Source organism: Fusarium keratoplasticum, chromosome 11 (assembly GCF_025433545.1).
Source record: "Fusarium keratoplasticum isolate Fu6.1 chromosome 11, whole genome shotgun sequence".
NCBI lineage: Eukaryota > Fungi > Ascomycota > Sordariomycetes > Hypocreales > Nectriaceae > Fusarium > Fusarium keratoplasticum.
The window spans coordinates 487419-512561 of NC_070539.1; the positions used below are offsets into that span (position 1 = coordinate 487419).

General features: G+C 50.7%; 9 protein-coding genes across 9 annotated transcripts; 2 read left to right on the forward strand and 7 right to left on the reverse strand.

The window, feature by feature from the left end:
• Positions 1 to 5766: 5766 nt before the first annotated feature.
• NCS57_01296400 (C2H2-type domain-containing protein) lies at positions 5767 to 8930 on the forward strand (the record flags this gene model as incomplete). Its single annotated transcript, XM_053062618.1, has 3 exons — positions 5767 to 5991; positions 6042 to 7215; positions 7264 to 8930. The coding sequence occupies 3 exons, from the start codon at positions 5767 to 5769 to the stop codon at positions 8928 to 8930; spliced, it is 3066 nt and encodes a 1021-aa protein (XP_052907513.1).
• Positions 8931 to 9330: 400 nt separating this feature from the next.
• NCS57_01296500 (uncharacterized protein) lies at positions 9331 to 10164 on the forward strand (the record flags this gene model as incomplete). The annotated part of the gene is made up of 1 exon (XM_053062619.1): positions 9331 to 10164. The coding sequence occupies one exon, from the start codon at positions 9331 to 9333 to the stop codon at positions 10162 to 10164; it is 834 nt and encodes a 277-aa protein (XP_052907514.1).
• Positions 10165 to 11820: 1656 nt separating this feature from the next.
• NCS57_01296600 (AB hydrolase-1 domain-containing protein) lies at positions 11821 to 12825 on the reverse strand (the record flags this gene model as incomplete). Its single annotated transcript, XM_053062620.1, has 1 exon — positions 11821 to 12825. One exon carries the CDS (start codon positions 12823 to 12825, stop codon positions 11821 to 11823), a length of 1005 nt encoding a protein of 334 aa, XP_052907515.1.
• A 342-nt stretch (positions 12826 to 13167) lies between these two features.
• NCS57_01296700 (uncharacterized protein) lies at positions 13168 to 14574 on the reverse strand (the record flags this gene model as incomplete). The annotated part of the gene is made up of 1 exon (XM_053062621.1): positions 13168 to 14574. The coding sequence occupies one exon, from the start codon at positions 14572 to 14574 to the stop codon at positions 13168 to 13170; it is 1407 nt and encodes a 468-aa protein (XP_052907516.1).
• Positions 14575 to 15240: 666 nt separating this feature from the next.
• On the reverse strand, positions 15241 to 16074 carry NCS57_01296800 (uncharacterized protein; the record flags this gene model as incomplete). Its single annotated transcript, XM_053062622.1, has 1 exon — positions 15241 to 16074. One exon carries the CDS (start codon positions 16072 to 16074, stop codon positions 15241 to 15243), a length of 834 nt encoding a protein of 277 aa, XP_052907517.1.
• Positions 16075 to 16868: 794 nt separating this feature from the next.
• NCS57_01296900 (uncharacterized protein) lies at positions 16869 to 18209 on the reverse strand (the record flags this gene model as incomplete). The annotated part of the gene is made up of 6 exons (XM_053062623.1): positions 16869 to 17000; positions 17050 to 17521; positions 17570 to 17837; positions 17891 to 17970; positions 18018 to 18043; positions 18099 to 18209. 6 exons carry the CDS (start codon positions 18207 to 18209, stop codon positions 16869 to 16871), a joined length of 1089 nt encoding a protein of 362 aa, XP_052907518.1.
• A 458-nt stretch (positions 18210 to 18667) lies between these two features.
• Positions 18668 to 19759, reverse strand: NCS57_01297000 (Endo/exonuclease/phosphatase domain-containing protein; the record flags this gene model as incomplete). Its single annotated transcript, XM_053062624.1, has 1 exon — positions 18668 to 19759. The coding sequence occupies one exon, from the start codon at positions 19757 to 19759 to the stop codon at positions 18668 to 18670; it is 1092 nt and encodes a 363-aa protein (XP_052907519.1).
• Positions 19760 to 20598: 839 nt separating this feature from the next.
• On the reverse strand, positions 20599 to 21840 carry NCS57_01297100 (uncharacterized protein; the record flags this gene model as incomplete). Its single annotated transcript, XM_053062625.1, has 2 exons — positions 20599 to 21290; positions 21339 to 21840. The coding sequence occupies 2 exons, from the start codon at positions 21838 to 21840 to the stop codon at positions 20599 to 20601; spliced, it is 1194 nt and encodes a 397-aa protein (XP_052907520.1).
• Positions 21841 to 23173: 1333 nt separating this feature from the next.
• NCS57_01297200 (uncharacterized protein) lies at positions 23174 to 23704 on the reverse strand (the record flags this gene model as incomplete). The annotated part of the gene is made up of 1 exon (XM_053062626.1): positions 23174 to 23704. The coding sequence occupies exon 1, from the start codon at positions 23690 to 23692 to the stop codon at positions 23174 to 23176; it is 519 nt and encodes a 172-aa protein (XP_052907521.1). The 5' UTR covers positions 23693 to 23704.
• Between the last annotated feature and the right edge of the window lie 1439 nt (positions 23705 to 25143).

Below are 25143 nucleotides of genomic sequence, written 5' to 3' on the forward strand. Positions count from 1 at the left end.
AGTGCCATACCAAATTCTAGGCAGTCTTATCTCTCAATAGTAAATTTAAAGAAGTCTAGGACAGGAGTGCACTATCGCTCTAGCTACAGTTGGTTGTTGGCAAGCCAAGGATACCTTTTTCTCTAGCTCATAAGAGGGTAGAGGAGCCGACGCCTTGATCTCAATTAAGGTCTCGGATAGAAAGAAGCCGTTTACCAGAAAAGCAGAGTTCAAAGCCACCCTAATCCCACCCACTCTCTCTGGAGAAGTCAAGGGCAAGGTTAATATTAGCAAAGATGAGATCGAGAATTCGACCTAGGCGACCATCGCTGTCAATTAGAGCGGTGACGGACAGGAAGGGCAATAACGCCATCTGGTATTTGAGTAGCCTTACACCAGCAGCTTACAACTTTCCAGATCCCATGACTCAATGTGTGCCAATGATTAGTGTATTCTTTACGAGACTCACACGGCCCAGGTCGACATCACCACCTTTCCCAGCCTCGCAAAGAATCATCAGCGAGAAGTAAAGCCTCGCATCTTGACTCAGCTCCTTCCTGCAACACCACCTCATGTCACCATCGGAGATAACCCTGCACCTAGCCACTCTCCGTCGACACTTTGCGGGTCTTCGGCACGGACAATGCCGAATACAATCTCGACCCCAATAATCTTGTCATTTCCAGCAGGATAGATGAAGATTCCAAGTTGCAGCAGTGGCTGTGCAGCCGCATGGACAGCTCAGGCTCCCGCACGCCATTCCCAGCCCTGGCAATCACCCTCAATAAGACCAAGTCCAAGGTGTTTCACATGGGAGACACATGGAGTGTAGTTGATGACCCCGGAAAGGGTGCCATCCTCCCCTGCCGGCCCCGCCACATAGAGCGAAGTAGCGATTTAGATCAAGAACGATTTTGTCCGTGGTCTCAAGGTCTACTACACCAACGGACCAGAGCTTGTCCATGGCAAATGCAAGGGAGATGCTTCCAAGAGCTTTCACATCGTCAGCTACAACTCCCAATCTATAATTCAGCTGGTTCTCGAATCGGTGGAGCCACCAAACTTCAAGGGGAGGGTCGTCACTTCTAGAGCTTCCGCGGTTTCTGGAGATTTATAACTTCTTATAAAGGAGGCCTCCTAGCACTTGGGAGTGTTTGGGGTGGCAATGATCCAAACACCCACGAACAGCCAGCAGCAACAACCGCCTAGCCTTCACTTCCAATTGGTAGCCCTGTTGGTTCGATTTACGACATGTTCATGGGCCGTCCTCTCCCTTAGGATGCAATCGCCACGGCAAATGTCTGCGAAAGAAAGGCTAGCAACCACTGCATGCCCACCTTCATTAGCGCCGAGGAAATCGACAAGGATAGGGTCGAACACTTCAACGACCTTGGATCTCTCAGGGATAGACACCAAGTAGAATCAGTCAAATTCCATCTAGGCCCGAGACGTCACCTAGCCGGGGACATCATAAGATACCTCAACCACATAATGATGCGTCGTGGCCTCTTTAAGGCATCGGGCCAATGGATAGGCAAAGAGAAGCGATAGGTAGAGGTCAAGCTTACTGGTCAGGCAGGGGAATGGGAACAAGGTTGTGGACTTTGCTGGCGTGCGCGGCATTCTAACAGAGGAAGAGAAGGAGTGGAATGCTAAGACTGGCGAACTTGGTTGGGTTTTGGGGACACCACTTCCAGGACCATTCAGCATTTACTCAGCTTAGCACGATCTGGTATAGGAGCGACTAGGCTACTGCTACGAAAGGGAAGTGGAAAAGACAGTAACTTCGCTTCTCGTGGGCCAAAAGATCTATTGCGCATATCGACAATGACAGCAGTTTTGAGCGTAATTACCGCATTGACAGCAGGCAGTACCTTGGCTTAATACTTGTGAAATATCCCCTCTTTAGCTCATTTCTGTCAAATACTTGCTGAGCGATTATTTAATCATCGTGTCCTGTAGTGATGTACCTTCCCTATGGCTACTCTCTTTTCGCTCGTCAAGTTTCCAAGCTTCTCCAGACACCTAGACAGTTAATCGGAAACACATGAGTGCCTCCTTGTGTGCGCGTCAGCACGGATGAACATCACATCAGGTTGTGTCAACAGCACACCATGCAAAAACTACCCTGTCACACCTGCCCAATAGCCCCAGGATGGTGCGTCGATAGCGCGATGGGGCATGCAGTCCTCCAGCCTCGGTAGACAACGGCGCAGCTGATCGCCACCTGTGGGCGCACCAGGCTCGGCTAGGCCGCTTCTCTTGGCGTCGGTCGAGACCTCAGCCAGCCACGGGCTTGGACAACATGTGCATGGTCGCCGACTTGATCTACTCTGCTCCTCTCTCTGCCCGGAGCTTCCCGCATGAAATTAGCGCTGTTGGCGATAGCTAGCTATCGAGTTAGGAAGTGCTGCGATACACGTCGGTCTTGTAACTTGGGCTTCTAATGAAGCAGGGGGGATTTTCTAAGCAAGCCAAACTTTTCTTTGGGCCAATATGCCATTGTCTCCTCCTGGAGTTTGAAATTATCGACACCGAAAAGAGAAATGGGTGGTGGAAGCCATGACCAATGAAATGCTCAACTCAAATGATAAGCGTGAAGCTGTCGTCCCCGGCTTTTGCAAAGAGCACCGTCCTCATAACAAGCTACGGGGGGCAATCCCGCACCCATGCTTACAACTAACCCCGTAAAACCCGGATCCAGAAGGAGAGAGACACAGTACGCTCTATTAGTTTTTAAGCTGGACAAAAACCCAATCGTTGAGGCGTTTCTCGAGAGCTCCCGGCCCGGAGATAAAGAAAGATTGGCTGTCACCAGTTTTGTGTTCAACGAAGCCTACTCCAAACATGTTGCTGATCCGTCTTGCTGAGGTGTGCCCCGCTCCTCCCGCTAGGTACGCGTTTGCAAGCGTCAACAACCAAGCCGACAGCCGAGCTCTCGAGCTTAAGCTAGAAAAGTCCTAATTTGCCACCTACTCTTCAGCAGACAGGAACAAGGTCGCATCAGTGCTCTCCATCCTTTTCTCAGTTGGAAGCAATCTTCAGGACTCCAAAGAAACAAAGTCAACAAAACTCCATGAACTGTGGACAAGTCAGTGTAAACAAAAACATCGCGCTAGTGCCCAAGGGCTTCTCCGTCACGCTCATGCTCTCCTCGGTCTTGTCTAACACCGTCATCCAAAAGAATGGATTGCCTGTGTCCAGTTGGGTCGTGGAGGATGAGTCTTTGAAGGATTAGATGCAACAATATGGAATGTAGGGATCTCGGGACCTTCAACAGTCCCGAGCACAACCACGAGTGGCCTCGACGAACAGATTCCACGTCGACGAAGCCATGGTTTCGCTAGCCGATTTCCTTTCTCACTCGCTATCCGTCAGGACAATGCATTTGAAAGAACTAATATATAAAAGTGCTAGGACAGATGTGTCTCCGGAGGAAGCGGAAAGATCGTGGGACAATTACATATCTATGGTCAAATGGATTTTTCCCAGCCACGAAAGCTGAATCTCCAAATGACGTTCATCAACAAGGTTTCAAACCTGAATTTCAAACCAGACAGCCGAGACATTTCTCGTTTCGATCACTGCGAGGCGAATTCAATCCAGTTTGAGACTTGTGAGAAGGGGATAAGGGGCCGTGGACTAAAGCGCCCATGTCGCTATATCATCTTATGATATGGAATTTATGCGAACAGCCAATCTTCTTTTCCGGGGGGAGCATTCCATCGATATTGATTGGAATATTGGTAGCTGGGCGCCCAAAGATATTGTTTTCTTGGGAGATTTCATCAAGAATTAGAGATCGAAGGAGGAGACTGATGGGAGGGTAAGGATGTTTAGGGACAGACTCCCTCACGGGGCGCGGCAAGGAAAGGATAATCAGAGGGTAAGATCGGGAAGAGTCTGAGTAATCAAAGGCTAATAAGCATGAACAAGACGAAGAGTATCTAATTCGAAGAGGGTCGCAGCATTGTATTTCAAGTCGTTGTGGTATTGAAACATGTGTCCTTTGCGAAATGCTAACGGTTGTCTCCGGCTGAGCAGTGAATTGCCCTGTCACTTGAAAACACACAGAACTCATTCAGGTGTTTCTCCCGGCCTTAATATTCAGCTGAGTTTGTCAACTCCCGAGGTAACTTGATAAGATTAATAAATTGAAATATTAACCTTTGATTAAACTCTATGGCCTTGTTAGAGTGAACTCTCAATAACCGAGCTAGACCGTGTTCTGTAATGCTGCGCCTCGCGGTCCGCTGTTCCGAATTAGAATGTCCAGGTTAGCAAAAAAAAACCACGGTTTGCAATCAGTTACTTCTACCGGTCGCGCGCAGCTTGTGAGACAAGACTCACCTTGGCAGCTCCTCTAAGATATTCTCTTCTCTTTGGGTAGCTCGCATTCATTCCCGTTGGTGGCGCCTTTTGTTGGCTGGCTGAAATTAAAGGGTAGCCAACCATCCTCGCGAATGCCCTCATAGGGTAGGATACGACCCAACGCCACCTGTTTCGAGGTAGGATTGGTTCGCTCGCAAGCGAACGAGCAGGTTTGTGAATCCTTTTTGGGTCTTATCCAGCGCGACCAATTAATAGGGCAATGCTTTTGGGCGGCCGCTTTTGTATGCATGGACATTCACTGAATTGTCATGGATGCTTTGGCCTGCAGATTTGGTGCTGATTTAAGCATGCGTGTCTTACAAAAGTATTTGTGATCCGTTGTGATAATGTGCCTTGAATCGGTAAAACACACACCATCACGTCATGTACTGTATGCAAGTTCCAGTGAGGCCCTCAACCATGGAGCAGTAAAAGAAAACTCTGTCGATCCCTCGAGATCTGTCCGATCGGCGCTAACCTGACACTTTTGCTGCCCCCTCTGGGCCATGATCTTCGCAATTCCAAGTGAGACAGACAATCCAAAAGCCCGATTACTGAGCCTGTGAGCTTACGTGTGAAACCCATGCTTCGCTCGCAAGGGTCATCTAGACCCCTGAACCATTCGATTTCGCTACCGCTACGTATTAAGCTCGGACTCATCTGGTGACAGCACCACACACCTTGGCCAGAGCACCTTGATTCTTGGTATAACTTGATTCGTGGACGCCGTGCGCCGGCAGTCTTGGCATACCTTGTGAGTGTGGCACTCCCGGAGCAGCTCTCCTATGAGATGGGCACGCCTGGTGTGATTACGAGGGTAAAAAAAAAAGGCGTAAAAAAAAAATAACGCTTTCAGCTCCACCGTTTACCCTGGCATGTTTCAGCGGGCCCCCCTTGCTTAGCCCATGTCGCAACAAGGAGCACCAATGGGGGGGAATGATTATGCAGAGTAACAGCAGCGTAACAGCGAGCATTGGGATCATCGCGGGTGTTGAAGTTTGTAATGTTTCAGTGAATGATGCTTTTAGTAACAGTCATTAATGAATACGCACCGGACAGTGTCACCTTCGGCCAAAAGGGGCCACGTGTTTTGTATGGAATCACCCTTGTCGGGCGGCGTTATTGGCACATGATGATGGCCACCTGCAAACGCGTACCAACCCCGCTGGGGCGCTATAAGCGATTGGCCATAGGAGGCAATGTGTGAGATAGTGGTGTGCCCGTCGGCCAATCACGCTTTGCACCAGTCTATCGGGCCTCGGGCTGAGTGGTATAAGGAGACCGTGTCTACCGCAAATGAGTTGAGTCATGTTTTTCTTTTTTAATTTTTGGCTTCTGGACTCTGTTCAAGCATCATCTCAAGCAGTAACCTGCTCAGAAAGGCGCCGTTCGTCGTCGCTGTTTGTCGCCGCCAAGATGCCCCCTAAAAGAAGATTCGCGTCGCGTTCCAGCAATCTCGTTCCGGAGAGGCCGTCCAAAAAGCTCCGCCTCTCATCTCCGCCAATGTCTCCCGCCTCATCGAAGATTTCCCCCAAGAATCTAAAGTTGAAGCGATCGCGAGTTTCGCCAAGCCCGTCGGTGAAATCTGAACAGTCGCAAACAGAGAGAATAGAGGATACCATTATTTGCGCGCCGATTGAGGTGAGTATGAAAGTGGACTATGATTGAATTTGCCTGACATTATAAATCAGTGGGCGCCGATTATCGAGGATGAAGATGAGCTGGACGTGGAGGAAGAGGAGCAGCTGACACAGCGATCAATACCCTTCGACGAGGTTTTTCAGAATGAATCAGTCAAGCGCATCATTACTCAGTTCCCGAAAGGCCACGGATCCTGGTATATTCTCCGATGCGAGGAGCATGACGTTGACTTCAAGACTCACCCTCTACGAGCTGCCTCGGCGCATTTGAGGAGCCGACAACACGGTCGCCTGCAAGACACGACCGGACCAGCCGTCATCGAGCATTTCGGCACCAAGGTTTTGAACTGCAATGAGGAACTTGCGCAGAAGAACAATGCAGCCGCCTTGAAGTTTAAACCCGCCATTAAGCAAGAGGAAACCCAACACGTGGATGAGTTTGTACCAGCGCAGTTTGCACCAAGAGAGTCGGTGTCAAAGGAGCCGACACCAGAGGCGGTACCGGAAGTGTCGGTGCCAGAACAGCCACTACCGGAAGAGCCGGCATCAGAAGCAGAACCGGAAGCAGTACCGGAAACAATATCGGAAGCGGTGCCGGAAGTATCAGTACCGGAGGAGTCAGCACCAGAGGAATCAACACAACAAGAATCGACTACAGAGCTGGTGCTAAAAGAGAGCGCCTCGCACCATAAGAAGCGAAAACTGTCATCAACACCATGTAATGTGGAAGACGAGGTATCACCCGCAAAGGACGAACCGATGGAGGAATCGAGCCATGACCCGATAATAAGCCCGACACCAGGCATCGTGTATCTGGCCTACCGAGAATCAACAAAAACTTGGCTTCCCGCTCTCATTTTGCCCCGGAATAACCTCCACAAAGTTGGTGTATCAACAACACTCGAATCCCTCGGCCTGGTTGAAAACGTGCCCAAATGCTATGTCTACGACCCGGGGACGAAATGCCTGGAATGGAAGGCGCAGTACGAAGATGGTGGCTCTCTTGTCGCTCAACGGCAATTCCCAGTTGTTTATTTTGATGCGACGGGCTTCCCAAGCAAGGATGCCGCTGGATGGGTCGGCACTGGTGATTTGCAGGAACTGGACCTTTCTGATACCTCTGCTTGTCTGGAGCCTCATTTCTCAATGGCTCGGGATTTCGTTACGAAGCGTCTGGGCAAGACTGGGGACTGCAAGAGTCTGAGCCCTCTTGCAATTCCAGACAGTACGTTGAAAACCCGGTTCTGATTTTCAAGCAGCTAACAATTTCTAGCAGAAGCTAATTCCGAGATGCAATCATCGACACGAGCAACACCGACAAAGATCGAAAGCCCTGTATTGATGATTTCTGACAACTTGCCGGCGAAGGCACCGGTTGTCGTATCTGTTATCCCAGAGAAGGAGGCCACTCCCCCAGTCGAAACACCAACAACGGAGCCCAGCCGCGAGGTTTCCGTCGAATCTGATTCGAAGCCCTCCGTTACTACTGAGTCTTTCTCAGAGCTCGCTGATCCCAAGCCTATTGGCAGCCCTGAGCTCGTCCACAAGCCAGAGCTCATCAGCAATCCTGAACCCATCAACAACGCCAAGCCAGTCGCCAGCACTGATCCGATCGACGATTCCAGGCCTACCGACTCCAGGCCTACCGACTCCGAACCCATTGAAATTTCTGAGCAGATCAGTGAACCTGAACCCGTCAGCAACTTCGAGCCCATCGGCAGCTCTGAGCTCATCAGCAAATCAAACACTGAGGCACCCAACAGCCCCAAGCCTACGAGCAACCCTGAGCCTATCAGCATTATTGAACACACCGCCAGCCCTGTGCTCACCAACGAGCCTGAGCCGGTCGGCAGCTTCCAGCCTATCAGCCGCCCCGAGGTCGTCAGCAAGCCCGAACGCATCAACAGACCTGAGCCTACTAGCGCTTCCAGGCCTGTCAATAGCCCCGAGCTCGCGAACATTCCCCATCGAGAGGTATCCATTGAAAACCAACCGAGCAGGCCCAGCGAGTCCCGGAGCTTTCATACCGAAGATGTGGCCATGGAGAACCAGTACACTTATTCACCCGCGAGCACCTATGTCGATCCCGTACCAACACCACCCGCATCAGAGATCCAGTCTCATCAACACAGCGTTAAACGCGCCTTACTCAACCACATGTCTGCCGATCTTTTCCAACTCAAGGCAAAGTCAACAACCCTCATCTTTCCTAAAGCCGTATTCGACCTGGAGACCCTACAGTCAACACTGCCACCTATTCAATCACTTCCTAGCATGCACGGTTATTCTCAGACTCTCCGACCCATTAGTGATCAGATGGGCTCCCCAGTACCCAGCATTAGCCAGACACAATCGTTTCCCTCTCAAAGCACACCTTCGTCTGCGTACAACTCACCAGCACCACAACATACACCAGTACCGCAGCATACACCGGCACCACAGCACATGCCTGCACCCGTTGCCCAAGCTCCTATCACAACAATCAAAAAGAAGACTGGTCCGCGGAAGCCAGTCCCTACACACAGACCTGTTCCTTCTCAAAGACCTGTCCCTACAGTACCTACGCATAGGGCCTCCGCCACACCGAAGCCTGCCGCCGCGCAGAGAGCTGCCATCACAAAGAAGCCTGCCGCTCCAAGGAGACCCGTTCCCACACAGAGACCTCTCGCTCCACACCGACCTGCCGCCGTAGAAGAAGCCGAGCCTCGATTCGGAGAGACTCTCTATGGCGTTTCCGAGTATATTCTGCAGGGAGTTAGGAGATGGCTCAGGACTACTGAGAAGAACCCCAAGATCTCTGAATTTTGCTTTTCTGATGGACTCTATCGATGTCCTTGGTGTCACAAACGGTTTGCGCGAGCTGGAATTTTTACGGATCATTTGTCTTTGAAGCATGATGAGCGGCCTAAGCCGCCGGAGATTAGACCAGATCACAGATGATCTGCGACTACAAGAGTTCAGGGAGTTCAGGACGGGTATAAATATATTGTAATGAAATTTCATACACGTTTGCATTCTCGTTTATTGTGTCGTGACCTCTTTTGCTGCTTGCTGCGGGCGTCGGGCTTGAACACGACGGACAAGTCGAGAGCTTTATTTGAATTACTTGCAAGACTACAATCTAGTGTCACTTGAAATAACCTTTCCTAGCGCAAATCCTTGCTCGAAATAGTCAAGAAACATGGACCAGCTTCAACCCCCAAAGTGCATTTCGGGCCTCGGGTTGGTGTTGACCGAGATCCACATCACAGCAGGTCATAATCCCCGCATAAAGACTGTTGTTCTGGCCACTTCTTTACTTGAAACAATTCTTCTTCATTCACTTTGATAAAAACGCACGATGCTCGAATCTGACCAACACTGGCCCCTCTGGGGAGAGGGTTCCCTTGAAGGAGCCTTTGAACTCGAAACGCCGGGAGGCAAGATCGACAATGCAGTCGTTACTAGTGTCGAGAGACCTTTTCTTTTTGGATATCGCCCTGAAAAGGCTAACGGACGAGGAGTTCTTATTCTCGGAGGAGGAGGCTATGTTCAGCTTATGGTTGGACGTGAAGGTGTTGCGGTGGCGAGGTGGCTGAACAGTCTCGGCTTCTACGCCTTTGTTCTCGTCCACCGATTTCCAAACGCCGACACTGGTGCCCCGGCACCTCTAGATGACGCGAGACGGGCATTGAAGTTGATTATGGAGAGTGGGAATGCTCCTCAAGGGCTGGGAATATGTGGTCTCTCCTCTGGCGGCCACCTTGGAGCCGCTTTGTTGGCCGATTACCCACAAGCATGGACTGCTCCCGACCCCGAGATTCCTCGAGCTGACTTTGCAATTCTCGGATACGGACCAATCTCGACCAACGCTGTCGGCCGCACAATCATCGCCGACAAGCCGCCTCTGCCGCCGGTGGAGAAGCAATCTCTTTACGACATTGTACAGCCAGACGTACAGATCAAGTCTCCGGCTCCACCGACTTTTATCGTCTACTCCAACAATGACCCAGTCGTGCCTGTTGTTAACGCCTACCGGCTCGCTGAGGGAATCACCAACGGTGGAGGATCTGTGGAGCTTCATATCTTTGCTGACGCTCCTCACGGATTTGCGCTTGACACCCCGAATCTTCCTGTATCCAAGTGGCCATCGATGTGTGAGGCATGGCTTAGGCAGCATGGTTGGATAGAATAGGCAAATGGTATTCATATTTGACGTATAAGGCGGCATTTTTCTTGTAAATTCATCATTCTTCTTCCTTTCCTATTTTTTTTTTTTCTTTTTTTTTGCTCGCTGTTGCTCTCACGAGAGGCACCGACATACAAAGATGCCTAATCACTAAATAGCCATTGCAAGAACACGTTGAACACCCTCGGCATACGACCTTGGCTCCCGGCCCCTATCCGTGCCTCACGTCATGTGGTTACCCACAACCTTCCCTGGATAGAATGCAACACCATCTATCATGGCATGAAGCTGTCACTATCTAGTTGAAGTGCGGACGCTTGCACACTACCTACCAGCTCAGCGCTTCCAGGCGTAAACCAGAGAGGGGCGATCACAACACGACCCAACAAGTCAAGACCGCGGCCAAACTTGTCCCAGATGGAACGATCTGACAACGCACCATCCAGAAAACGTGCCCCCAAATGTTTGGCTGACCAAGTCACCTCTATTTAGACACAACAACCGATGAGACAAAAAAATAACAGGCGAGGAGAGTTTTTTGACGAGTTCGAGCGCGCCATATCAAGCCAGATGATCCAAGTGCCTGATTCTTCGACAGTTGACGGGATTGGGTAAAGCGATCCCAAGCTGTACTTTTCGAATTCCAGCGCGCTTGGGCGGCGATATACTGGAACAATCGGCATCACATCTGCACAATTAAAATGTTCTCTTATATAAGAGAAAGTGTCAAAAACTTGCATCAGCACTGTGCCCGCCATGATTGTTATTGCCAGAGTGTAAATGATATAGTCGATGCGGCCATAACTGCTGCTGTCTTGAGTATCCCCAAAGGGAGTCAAGTCTCGACGAACTGGAGTGCCGTGGAAGCCAGGCGGAGCCGGCAGGCTAATATTTGCCGCATCTGGACATTCTGGACTCAAATAATGCGTTGCCTAGGAGCTCACATTAGAGAGGCCTTGGTTTGGCTGCAGGGCGCGCATAGCTCACCTCTTCCATGCATAGGAGAGTAAAATCCTTGTGTGCTGTCCACTTAGCGTATTGACCTGCTTCGAAAGATGTCCAAAATGCCAGAACAGCAAACAAAAGCGAGGCAGCAGTGAATGCAGTTGCCCAGAATTGCCAGCTCTTGAGTACTGGGAAGTGATCTGCCAGTTTCCGTACAGCTGTCTTTGTTCTAGACAAAGGAGAAAGAGTCGTAGAAAAAGTGCGAACAAGGTCGATGGATCTTGCTCCTATATCGACCGCTTTGTTTTTCAAGCCCACTATGGCGGTTAGCTTTAGAAGCAAGTTAAAGCTTCGTAAGCTATTAAAGGGTTACACACCGAAAGAGGGCTTCAGCCTCGTGAATACCACAACAACCGTATTTATCAAGGGCATCTCGGCGCTTGGTAGTGTCGGTACTTGAGGTGGAAGCGGGGTAGGAACTGAAGAAAATGGTATATCGAACTCAGAAGGTCACTCTACCACGTGATGAGGGCTTTCACTGCAATTCTAGCTCGCTGTGTTGGCTTACTTCGTTTGGTAGAAAGTGCAGATTCTCTCCAGGCCGTTCTATTGGCCCAGGTAGTGAGCAGTGGTGCTTCAATTGTTCTAGGTACCCATTTCAGATGGCTAATGGCCAGCCGGCAACGCTGAATGTTTACCAGAGCACGAAGGGGGGGATTAACTGGAGAGGAATCTCTCAATCTCGCTGGCGACAAAGTTGTTGTCCTCCTCAAGAGCCCATTCTCCACCAGCCAGATGCCCCCAAACACTCTCAATAACCTTCAGTTCCCCAAATCTCAGGTGCTTCACTTCCTCCTCACTGTCTTCTGGAGGAAAGTACAAATCAGTTCGGCTTGGCATTAACAGAACCTTGGCTTTGATGCTTGCTAGCGCGGAAGGAATATCATGCTTGACCGGCCCGTGGTCGGAGATGTCGCCTCCTCTCCAAGTGTTGACCAAATGCATCAGATCGCGAGCATCCCACTTTCCCATGGCGTTGTCCCAGACCTTGACAAGGTAGTCCTCGACTGTCTCACAGCCAAGTCGCTTCCATTGTTCCTTGCGGAACCAAGCCGAGCTTAGAGCCCAAGTTGAGTACACGCGTGCAAAGGCTCTGGTCCCGCGGACTGCGGGTTCGGTGTAAAGCCCATCATGCCAGTCGACGCTGGCCTCAAGTGCAGCAATTGGCCCTTCGAGAAAAGACTTATTGTGCCAGCTGGTTCTCGCTGAGCTGGCAAGGACAACAACGCGCTGCACAAAGTCGGGATAGAGGATGGCAAAGTAGTAGGCCTGAGTGCCGCCCATGGAGAAGCCAATGTAGGCGGCCAACTTCTCGATACCCAAAGCGTTGAGCAACTTGTATTGGAGATGGATGTTGTCCTCATAAGAAGTTTGCGGGAACTTGGTAGGCTCGGGGGCATTTGACGGCGACGAGGACTCGCTGCCGCCGAGAAGACCAAGGACAATAACAAAATAGTCTTTCAGGACAGAATCACCGCTTCCGTATAAGAAAGCCAATGTCGTTTCGATTTTGCCAGAAAAGCAGGTCGGGATCAGTACCGCGGGATTGTTAGGTGAACCATAGGTACGGTAAGCCAAGGTGAGAGAGCTGTTGGAGGACGGAGGCCCAGCGTCGAGGTTTGGATGACCATCGGCAGTAAAGAAGCGCGTTTTAGCTGCCATGGTTGTTGAAATTTGTAGCGAATGGTGGTGAGTTCCTCGTGGTGGCCTCAGCTCATGAGGGTTAACACATTGCGAAAGCAGTCAATTTATAGCAGAACACTAGATATGCAATAACGATGTTATTCCCACCCAAAACCTCTTAGAGCATGAAAACAGTCTCAAACTGTTACGCTGACAAACTTCGCTGACATATCTGCCTCGAAACCTCAGCTGACAAACCCGTGAGGTTCACATTTAACGTTGACGATGTGTCAGAGACCCATCAACCACAAAATCTCCACCTGGATATGTACAGGTCCAAGAAATTAGTAGACCTAGGCTCTCAGCGTAGCCCATATCAGATCAGCAAAATCCCACAAACTTTCTAAAATCACCCGTCGAGAGCTCAATCTCACTCTGTCTAAACGCTTGGCGCAACTTATTAATCCTCTCCAGCCCCATGCAAGCTTGTCGACGCCAGTCATAAACCTCCCACTCCTGCTCAATCCCATCAATTGACACATGCTTCAGCAACGGAAATCTCTGGCTTGCCACCCCAGAGAGCTCAAGCATATCATCGAAAATCATGCGTCCTGGGTGTGTCACTTTAAGCTCAGTGATTGAGGTCGGAAGCAAGTCGGAGATCTTGATAGGAAGACCTGTCCGCGGCCACTCTTCCTCACTAAACAGGGACAACCCTTTGATACGTAATTTTTGCAGTTTCTTCAGCTCTGCAAGACCACCGCCCGGTTGGTCTGTCGGATAAACTTCGCCCCCGTGTTGGCAGTTGGTAAAGTCGAGTGATAGAAACCGCAGGTCCTGGCAAACCAGCAAAGCGTCACTAATTATCGACAGAGATGGGGGTGAATAGACACCGTCTGACTCGTAAGTGAGGGCTTCTAGCCTGGTAAATAGACCCAAAAGTGCAGTAACCCCCTCGGGGCTCACCACACAGCGTTCAAGCCATATCTCTTTGACGCCTTCATGGATCGGTGTTCGAGGTCCCTCCCACTCAGCAAGGCAGATTCGAAGGCCCCCGAGACGCTCCAGAGCTGGAGCCGCAATGAATATAGACGCAATGACCATGATGTCTGCGGGGTCCGATCCGCGCCAGGTCTTCACAACCAGTTCCTTCAGTCGCGGAAATGACCCAGGTTCACAAAAGGGAAATTCGCGGTCTTCATCTAATTCGAGATGTAGAATTTGAAGGCCGGTGCCAAAGGGTAAAATAAGGGAAGTGAACGCTGTAACGAAGTCGTACTTGATCTTGACGAACTTGACGCGTTTTCCGCGGATCAGGGGGTTATGATAGCAGTGACACTCTCGAGTGTGCGACTGGGTTATTTCCTCTTTGCTGCGATCTCGATGCTCTGGTACGCGTAGCAGGATTTGTAAGTGGCCTTCGAGTGTTTGGCATTGCATGTCAAACACGGACAGCTGGTTGATGTAATGGGCGAGGTCTGGACGCTCAATGAGAGATCGGAGTAGCAGTTTGGATACTGCGGGCGCGCGGGCGCAGGGATAATGATACAGGTACGGCTGAGCAATGTCTCGTAGAGTCTTACACGTCAGCATCATGGCAGATAATGCCGCGGTCTTGGTCTTGGTCTTGTCCATGGCAAAAGCCTCGGCCCCTTTGAAACATAACTCGTACTGTTCCACGCGCTCACCAGGCTCAACGGGCTCAACGGGCTCACTGGTGCAATGACGGCAGAGATTTGCACATATGGCATGTAAGATTTCCAGAGGAAGGGTTGCAAGATGGACCATTTTGACAGAGTCGAAAGAGACGGTCTGATGCAAAGTTTGAGGGTTGAAAGAGTTTCGTTCTGGTGAAACTGAAGGCATCGCCTCGCGCGGTCTTGACGTGCAATTCCCATTGTGGGGTGGCTTTGGCCAATCATTACGCGCTGTGCTCGACACAAAGCCGACCAGGCCGGTCACGTATTAACGGCCTTGGTATTATACCTAAGAAGAACTGGTAGGTACCCAGGGAGGTATAACTAAGACAGCGATTACTCGCGGTGTTTTATAGCATTGGGTTTCCATGCTATCATGGATGTCTCGTATTGGAGCGCTCCTTGATCTTATGGATGACGGAGAAATCATTGAGGAATAAGAAATTAAAAAAAAAAAAGGTGGTGATCACTGAAACCTACGCACCGGATTGGGACCTTATCATGAAATAGGTGGCAAAGGTTTTGTGTTGTGGACGAGGTCTCTGGTTCCTATAGCTGTTTTGATAATGATCGTCAACCCAGTCCAGCTTTGCAACCCCCATAACCCCGTCTCTGATTAAGGCGGGAAATACATTGAAAGGGACTGGCCAAAGGGCCCGGTAAGGTGGAATGAAGCACGAGAAACAATCCATGACAATCTGTACCCAACCCTCCAGGAAACACAGTATGCACATTCAACTCTTCGCAGAGCGCCATCTTAAGCACCCAGTGCATCCGCATTGGCTCCCACGGTTGCCGGTTCAGCATCAATAGTATTGTAGTTAGCCGATGTAAAGTAGTACCAGCCAAGACTACTCTCTTTCATGGCCTTGACGTACTCAGTCACCAGCCCTCGATCGGCTTCCTTGCCATAAGCAGAGGTGCCTGTGAACCGGTTCAAAATTACGGCAGCCTTTGACTCATAACCAGAAGGAATGTTGTTGCTCAGAGTCCTTTGGCTCTCGTACGGCGGGCCATCGGCGCAGTTGAGGCAGCTCTCGAAGGCGATTACGACGTCGCAGATACTATAGTACTCGGGCTCTGCTCTGCTTCCAAAGTTGCAAATAGTCGTAATGCTATTGCTGAAGGCATTACGAGCAAAGGTGATGGCCTCGTTGAGGTAGTCAAAGTCGGCGGTGCTCTCGTCAAAGAAGATGCCGTCCACGCCAACATCGGCAGCAGCGTATGCTCCCCAGTTGCTCCAGGTGGTGATGTTGGCCTTGAGCTCGCCGAGAGGCGCCTGGCCGTAGTCGGTACGAACATAGCCGATGGTCTTGACGTTGGAGTAGCTGTTGAGCTTAGATGTGCCGTCAATGTAGTTGACGTCGCCGTTGCCGGGCTTGCCAGAAGCGCCGGGCCCGTTCAACGGATCGACAACGACCAACCACGGGATGTTGGTATTGGATGATATGGCGTCCAATACAGGATTCCAGTTGACAGCACCGTCTCCTGCCTCTTGGGAAGGATAGACATAGAGGGGGAGTAGAATGCCGGTGGCAGCAGTAGATATTGCCTGGCCTACAAGAAGGCCTACAGTAGTTGAGAAGCGCATATTGAGATTGCGAGGGCCGTACTGGAGTCTGAACTCTCAACTTCTCATCGTTTTGATCCCAATATCTTTATATAAGGATCGAACGGCGTCGTACGTTGGTCGACATAAGCGCTAGTGGTGAAACGACGTTGCCTGGCTGAGGCAAGGGCCCTTCCACTGAATTACACAGGGATCACGATCAGGAGGATTATGATGTTAATAAAGCTGTGACACATTTTGCTTGATCGGGTAGGTCATGTTTTATTTCATCCACATGTTTCCGATGTAGCCGATTTGGCGACAAGTGTTGAACTCGTGGTGGCGCGATTCAGGGTCACAATAAAGAGGTTGACGAAGAAAGGAGGGGATCCTATCTGCATGACTAGAGAGTCTTGTAACAAAAGTTAGCCGTGACGAGAGAAAAAGACGAAACAAGGGAGAGCAACTTGGTGTTGGTGGCGTCGACTTCAGACGATTCCGGATCCCCTGGGATATTTGAAGGATCACAGGCCTGCTCACTAACGCTCTGGCCCTCGTCAGAGGTGTCCGTCTCATCCGATCTGATTGACCACTACCTTTGTCATAATCCGATGATTGAGCATAAGAATGAGCACTCGAGACAAATCTCCGTCGGGGTTTGGGTCGCTGCTAAACCCCCTTCATCTTCACTTCCGTCTCAACGAGAGTAGCATCCTTCCAGCCGAAACCCTGGCAAACTCCCACGCGAAAAGTACGCATCTCGGCTTCCCAGAAATGATCGGGTATCTATTTGTACCTGCAGTGTCCATAAATACCACATGAAACATTTTCTCCCGCTACCACATCGTGCTGTCTGTCAAACTCGCAGATTGCGCATATTCAGGCTTACGACCACAGACGACATAAAACTTTTGATACCCATGCATCCTCTCGTCTGCCAAATCTTTCCTCACATTGATGAGGTCCACCTATCATGGGTTAGTAAGACCTTACTTGGCTAGGTAGCTGGGGACATACCTCTATCTCTTCCTTTGTACGTCTCTTGAACCGGTGCAAGAGGCCGTAGCTAAGGGCTTGAAGCCCCTCCTCAATGTTTGCATGCCATAGTTCCCCGAGCTTCTTGAGTCTTCGGTTCCTTGGCCACCCATTTACTGGAAGTTTATACACCTTCTCTTCCACATCGACGAACCCTGCCTCTATGAACCACTGCTTCAAATTGGCAGCTAACGGTAAGGGACGATCAGCAGCGTAACTAGCATCTACTATGTCGTCGCACCATCGCTTAAAGGCATTTGCGTTGGTGACAGTCTCGTCGTCGCATTCTAGGAGGCCCATGAGCTCTTGGCACTCCATCCATCCGCCTGGTCGTAGATGGTCAAAGGCTGGCTTGATGACTTGGGTTCCCATGTCGGACCAACAACCCATAGTCACTCTTGTGTGTATCAAGTCAAAGTCACACCAGTCCCGACCGTTGGGCCACTCGTCGGTTCTGCCTCGTCAGATTAGCGACTTCCACTGTCGAAAGATTGTTACTCACGCGTCATCAACAATGAACTCAACATTAGGTGGGACAAGGTCGCTTTGGATGGGCGACAAGTCGGTGCCGACGATGCGAGCCTCGGGATACTCATCGCCCATGTCAATGGCCCAAGAGCCTGAGCCTGTGGCGATGTCGAGGACTTTTTGAGGGGGGTTCTCTTGAGAAAATGGGGACAGGTAAGCCCTGCCATCAAGTAAGATCTTGAGGATGTCGTATTGCGCGTCTAGTCGTTCAACTTCAAGCGCGTCGTTGGGATAATGGTACGCTGCGACGTTAGCGTTCCGCTTGCTCAGGTTTGGACCAGGGAGGAGAACTTACAGCCGGCACGATAAGCATGGTAGGTTCGTCCATTTTCCTTGTGAAACTCGTATATGCTTTCTGCTATGGACGCCGTGTCTCTGTGAAATATGAGCAGCTGGACTGGCTGGAGGACCGCCAGACCTACAATGTGAAGTGTGTTCGGGGATTCGACTATGTCAAGTAAGCACAGGTCAAACATCGGTCGGAATACTCATTATAAACTCACGTCAATCTCAATCTTTGACGCATAGTCGAGATAAGACTCGAAGCTAAACTTGTAGTCGGAGAGACTGTCTCTTGGTGTCGTTGAGCTGGATGCCGGATCGTTCGAGTCCATGGTGGGGAAACGTCAGGCCTCAAGACCCAACCCAAAGCGGAAAGGGTGGTGTAAAGGCCTCGGCTAGACCGGAGTAGGGAGAGAGAGTAAAAAGGGGTCTGTTGGTGATATTTACGAGGACAAAACACGAGTGGAACTGGCGATACCGACAGTCTGGTTCTGGCTCTGGGGACGCACAAAGTTAAGGGAGGTTGCATGAGGTAAATTCTGACACAGGGCGACCCAGACTGTTGGGACGCTGATGGAGAAAGAGGGGTCGTTCGATGTTTGGTTCGTGAACTAAGCAGGGAGACGGGGTTTTTATTGGGTGGTCGATTGCATTCCATGGGGCAAGCCATGGGCAAGGGCTTTGGGCTGGCGTGTGTGATGAGCCAAGGCGGTCAAGCTCGAGGTGTGTCGGAGGCGTAGAAACTCTATTCATGGGTTCTTCTCATGTTCTCGACACTTTGTCGACGGGTCTAGAGACGGCTCGTGCTCTTATCCCCGAGAATCTTGACCTCTGCCTTGATGCCGAGATGATCTGTCACCCAAGCCTTCTCAAACCCAAGCGCCACGATTTGGTTGCTTTCGTCTTCTCCCTGGGTCAACACATCCTCACCAAACCTCTCAAACTTGACCACGTCGGCGCCACCACAGAAGTAGACCTTGTCCATTCTCGAGCATCCAAACTTTTCTCTTAGCTTTGTCGCCGCCTGCTGACCCCAGGTGTAACCCTCATCAGTATCCTCTTTTCCGCCCAGCTCCAGGAATGCGTCCTTGAGACTGTTGTCCGTGTGCAGCGTGCGGTCAAATGGCTGGATTGCGTTGAAGTCTCCCGCAGCTAGGCCTGCATGGACCTTTTCCTCGTGTAAGTATCGTGCTACGAGCTGCATTTGAGGTGGACGGAAGGGCGGGTTAAAAACCATGGACTCGAGGTGTGTGTTGCACAGGCGGACCGTCTTGCCTTGGACAGACACATCCACGAAGAAGGCATCACGATCCATGCGCGTCTTGGAGTAATGCACACGGAAGGCGGCCGTGATGGGCAGACGCGAGTCAATGAGCGTGACCGTGCCATAATGATTTGTCGCCCAGTTGGTTGCATCCAGGTCTGTAAGATGGAATCGCTCCCGGATCCATGGAGTCGCGGCGATGGTGGCCAAATCTGAGGGCGTGCACTCTTGGAGGAAGATGACGGGAGCCGTATTTGTCGGGTTGGAGCCTACCAGGCTGCCAAGGTAGGCCAGCGCTGGTTTCATTCGCGCTTCAGCAAAGGGAAGCATGAAATCGATGTTCCAGCTGTAGAGCGCGATGTCGTCAATTCCGCCATTTCCGGCCGTCTCCTCCGACGGAGTCTTTGCGACCCAAGCCGAAGCATCCGAGTCAAATGTGTAGTAAGATTGCGCATGAGGCTCATCATCCTTCCACGGCACCTCACTTTTCCGCAGTGTCGCGCTATCCTTCATAGCCTGGCCAAAAAGAGCCTCCATGCTGTCTTTACCGTAACGAATTGAATTGTATGTGTGCAACAAGGTCGCGAGCACACGGAAGCCCAATGTTGATGGTGGCATTGTGAGAAAGTGGGGATGAGATCCTGCTGAGACGACGCTGACGACACGTGAATCGCGGGTGGAGTTGATGGAAGTTTATGTACAAGGAAGAGTCGGAGTTTCGGAGATTCGAATTCCAGCGATGGTCGTCAATTGATAGGGCTGACCACCATCCTCGAGACATCATCGCAGCCAGGGAATAATTGTCATGGGCAGCTAGACCGAGACCGCCGTGGTAAAGGCCTATGGATACCCATTGACTCATAATGAGACTTCCAAAGATCAACTGTGTTAGGCGCTATTCAGCGCTCAAATACTACCGAGTGCAACCCAGGCAGGTCTGTATGCCCTGCTGTTTACCACCTAGGTAGGCACTAGTCCGTGTTCCATGAAATGAAGAGCATACCAGATCGGGAATCATGTTGCGCTCCATGTCAGCGATAAGAAGCCTGGAGGTAATCAGCCTGTCCACTGCAACAAAAAAGACACGAAAGGCGGTCGGGGAGCTTAAATTGGGCGGGCATATGAGTGATTCAAGGCAGGGGACTAAATCCGCAACGGGGACATCTGGACTCTGGCTTCGTTGAGGCACCAACGTGATCGTCAAGGGCATTAATCTTAACGATTTGAGCAATGTCGCAAGCAAGATCAACGGGCAAAGAAGCCTCAGTGAGTCGATTAACGTTGTCACATCTTTCTCATATTTGTTCAAACGCATTATCTAAACCACGGCCAGAGTCCCAATGGTTGTAGCCCAAATCCAATCCCAATACTCCTCCAGAACCTATCTTATACTCCGCTTCTCGTACTGCGATAGATGGAACACCATCTGAATCGTCTTACGCCTGTCCTGAGCCATTTCAATAGGACTTTGGAGAATAAGTGTCTCCCCAGCTTTCCAAGAACCCATCCGTCCATCCAATGATGGCTCCCCGTACACCATAAGGTGTAAGCTCGCCAATACAGGTGTGATTGCTATTGCCTAGTCCTCGACCATGCTTGTATACCAGAACGCTTGGGCTCACGTCTCTGGGCAAACGCTGTGACTGAAAAACTCCAACAACAATCAGAACCAGAAGTACGATATTTCCGGTAAACATGGTGAACCAAGGCCGCTTCATCTTGGCTCCTCTCCATCTCGTTGTTCCGCTAACCAGTGTCATGATTGTGAAGTCAAACACTTGGAAGGCCAAGGATAGGGAAATTATGATGATTGAGGCTTGGAGCCAGGTGTACTGCTCGTAGCCTTTGATGGTGATGCATCCAATTCCTTGACTTAATGAGGGCGTGACATCGTAGAGCTTGCAGTCAGATTCGACCGCGACGGCGGTAGCAAAGAAGGTAGAACACCATTGTGCAGTGACATGGTCGCTGTGAAACCCTTTGATGGCCATGGCAAGGCCAAAGAGTTGGATAGAAAGAAGAAGGATCCCCAGGACAAAGGACAGCAACGCAAGCCAAGCACGGCCAACAAGCTCTGAACTCGCTGGTTCGCGGTTGAGTTCAGTCCATGACGGGGGAAGGGGAGTAGCCGTCGCGGTTTTGCCAGACCCTAACTAGTTAGTACATGGGCACCAGGAAGACCTGTGGGATGTCATACCTTCGATCCTAACTTCTTCGCTTCCTACTACTGTGCTTGAAGTTGTACTACTTCGGCGCGCACTGAGCGGCAAGAAGTTAGGCAGAGCCTTCACCAGAGGCCAGAACCCAGTGTCTTCGACGATTAGAAAGACGAGCTGCATCATAGCTCCAATGTCTAGGACGACAAAGATGGGCATCCACACGAGCACAGCCTCTGGTTCAATGCTGCTCGTGTAGGCCTGCAGCTGGAACCACACCGTGGTGACGGCGAGGATGATGGACAGGGCCTGCACCCTCTCCCAACGGTGGACCCTGATCAGGGTGATTGGGAAATGGATGAGGAACCAGGCCAGTGTGTAGGGCCATGGGAGGATAGACCCAGCGTCATCAGGCCTGATATATGAGGCGTTTTTGGCACAGTACTCCCCGTGGGCCAGAGATGCAGAAAAGTCCGCGATGGTCAGGCCCAGCTCTTCAGGACCGACTTTTGTTGAGTTACTGTTGCAGGTGTCTAGGATCATGATGTTGAAGCAAGTAGAACGATGCCTCGTATGCAGTATGCAGAAGAGAATGCCTTGGGGGATGCAGTTTTGTCACGGGGTTGCAAAGACCTTTTATTCCCATCAGGTGGTGTTTGCCTAGTCTAGCAAGGACTTCTAGCCAAGAGCATAGGACGCTGTGTTACCAGCCATCGTAGCTCTTCGTCTATTGGACACGTTCTATGGAAGATCTAAAGAGGAATGCCGCTGTGCAAGGACCTGCGCCATACAGGCAGCCACAACAGACGTGATAGGTTTGCAATGTGCAAGCTGAAAAGCAGGGCGGCTCTCGGACACTATTGAATGAGGGGTATGCAGCTGCAGCAGCGCCATCCAAGCCGTCTAGACTCTTGTCAGGCAGAAACCACAGCTGTGCGTCTGCAAGGTGCTTGTTTGCTCGCCGTCGATTTGCGGAGGTTAGGCAAGGGAGTACCAGATGACCGCCAGGAACGCTCACCAATGTGGAATGCACCCTGTTTGAGGCGTAAATAAGGTAGCTACAGAAAACAGATCTCTCACTAGATCAAACAAGGCTCCGGAGGCTGTGCTATCAACATGTGTCACACTTCAGGCACTTCAACGCCGTGAAGTCATCGTGATTAGACCAGGAGACTGAGGGACATCAATATGCAAGTTTGGCAGTTACTCTCCATTTTGACCCTCACAAGGCCTCCCCTACGGCACTTGGCTTGCCCGTATTCCAAATGATTACGATGCTCACGCGACCAGGCTCTGCATCGAGCCAACGAAGCAATAAGTTGACGTAACGCCAAGCTCAATCTGAGACCTAGAACGCAAGCCACGCATGAGAATGTGGCCAATATATCTTCAAATTGTAAAAATGGCTCAAAATTTGCCAGACACATAGTCCTTGTCTCCTGCATAGTTCCGAGTTCGGTGCGTGCTGGTCCGGCAAGGCGATCGTGGCTCAGACAAGCTTAAGCGATGTGGGGAAGAAGCTCCGAGGTGACAGCTGCGGCTCGTCACTGATTCCATCTTCTAGCCGCGCATATGCTATATCAAAGTTGAAAGCATGAGACAGTTCCGTGTTGTCTTCAGACTTTCTGGAATCAGCTTCGCCCGGTGGTGGCAAGATGTTCTCCAAGGAAGACACCATCTCTCAAAACTACCAGTCAGGGAAGTATCAAAGGTACCAAACACTCTCTCAGGCTCCCAACTCTCCCTTCACAGACTGATTTACAGTGAGAATAAGGCTATCAAATCAGTTGCTACAAAAACACTTCAGATTCGGCAGTTGTTGAGTGACGGACCTCATCCGAGCCCTCCGCTTAGAGCACAACGTACCTATAGGAATTTAAACCTCTAGTAGAGGCCTTGGCCGCTTAGGTCCTTTCCTCAACTCAACATCCAAAAATCCCTGACAGATCGCAACTGCCATATCTTCCACCTCACTCTCACATGTGTTGTCGAATTTTTTGCTTGTCTCGTACAAAATCTCAAAAATCTCGCCTCCATCCTTCTCGGGATCGCCAGGCTTGCCATCCTCACTAGTCAAGACGCGCACTCTGACGGTGTAGATCTCGGACCCGGTCCAGCTTCTGCAAAGATGGACGTCAATGATGCCTTTGTTATCTGGTCCACTGGCGGCAATGGCCCATTTCTGCTCCATGTCGGATGGTCGAAAGCCTTTGAGGAGTTTGGTCATGTCGGAGCCAGAGAGGCGGGCGTGCCAGGGCATGCTTTTCGGCTTTTTGATGCGCTGCATGTTGTTGATCGTGGCTCTCTCCTCTGGGCCTTGTGGTGAATCGTCGACCTCGTAATCCAGGTGCTTAGATGAGCGGCGATTTATGATGCGTCTGATGAAGCGCGACATGGTGTTTGCTGTATGATGAGAGTGATAAGACAAAGAAAAACGCCAAGCCAAGTCGCGAAGTGAAGGCCTGTTTTATCATTTCAGCTGCGTGGCTTAGACTGTCCGTTAGTCATCGCCGAGATGGCTCGCAAAAATGCTACCAATAGGAAGACCGTCGCTGCGCGTCAGCATGGAATGGGGCTGTGAGATGGTAGGGCTGAGCAAGGCTGAGCTCTGGAGGACGCTTTGCTCTTGGTTGATGAGTGTCAAGTGGGTATGTCTTCACTCTCCAAGTACAGTTTACAATCCGATCTGGTTCGGTTATCTAGAATTAGACTATCTATTGTTGCTTTACACAGACTCAGTACCGCACCCCAGGGTTTCATGCACTTGCGTATAACAGAGCTGCAGTCAATAATGTTTCCCGATTGACCGAGTACCTCCCAACAACTCCTGAGCGGCCCAAGTAACCCGATCGAGTTTTCACAAGAACCATTTTGACCTCTCTGTTCAGTCTGGCGGGATTGCTCAGTCCCCATCATCCCACTCGCCTTAAGGCGATGTTCACACCTAGCGATCAAAAGAGTAGCAAGCAGCAAGTGGTCTTCGTAACTAAAAAGTTGATCACACTCTCACAAGGCCACTAAGTCAAGAGCTATACAGCCTTCACAACTCAGGACGAGTCCATGAAACACAGTCTTGACAACCTATGAGAGGAGGGAGGACTTGCACCGTCCCAGTGAGCATTCTGAACCCAATTTGCAACTCCGGTCTCCATCCAAGAGCGGGTCACCCGCCAACCATTCGGATGGCTTCCGTAGCTCAGTTGGTTAGAGCGTCGTACTAATACTTCAGTTTCCACTGTAATATGGGTAATGCGAAGGTCTCAGGTTCAAGCCCTGGCGGGAGCAAGTCTCTCTGTGCCCTCCAATGGTTTCTTTTTGACGTTGTCAACTCGTGGTGGTCGTGGAGGTGGTTGGTGATGAAAGCCGTGGTGTTGAGGCTTTGGAGCAGCATTGTCGCTGTATTTGTGGAAAAGTCGGGGCAGGAACGAGTGCTCTGTCATAACGGCTTAAAAATCACAACTTGCAGTTTCTTTTTACAAGAGTGCGCAAGTTGATTGCATTTGCTTGAATGCAGCTCCCAACGCTGAGTTACAGTCAGGAAACAAGGCAATCAGAACCGGAACAATGTCATATCTCCCAGTATCGCCGTAGGGTAGCATCAGATGACAGTGTCATTCCAACCACTGCTTCGGACTTCCAAACGAGGGTTGGGGTCGGGAAATATAAGTCAACTCCAGAAGCTGCCAAGCTCAACTTTCAGGCCATCAAAGCTAAGGCAAAGGCATCCTTGACCGTTCTTAAAGGGTACACCGCCGCGGCCGGCAATACTGATGAGAAGTCACTAGGAAATAACTGCATCCCTGCAGGGGTACTCTTCTGATTCCACTAAATTCCAAGCCTTCTCAG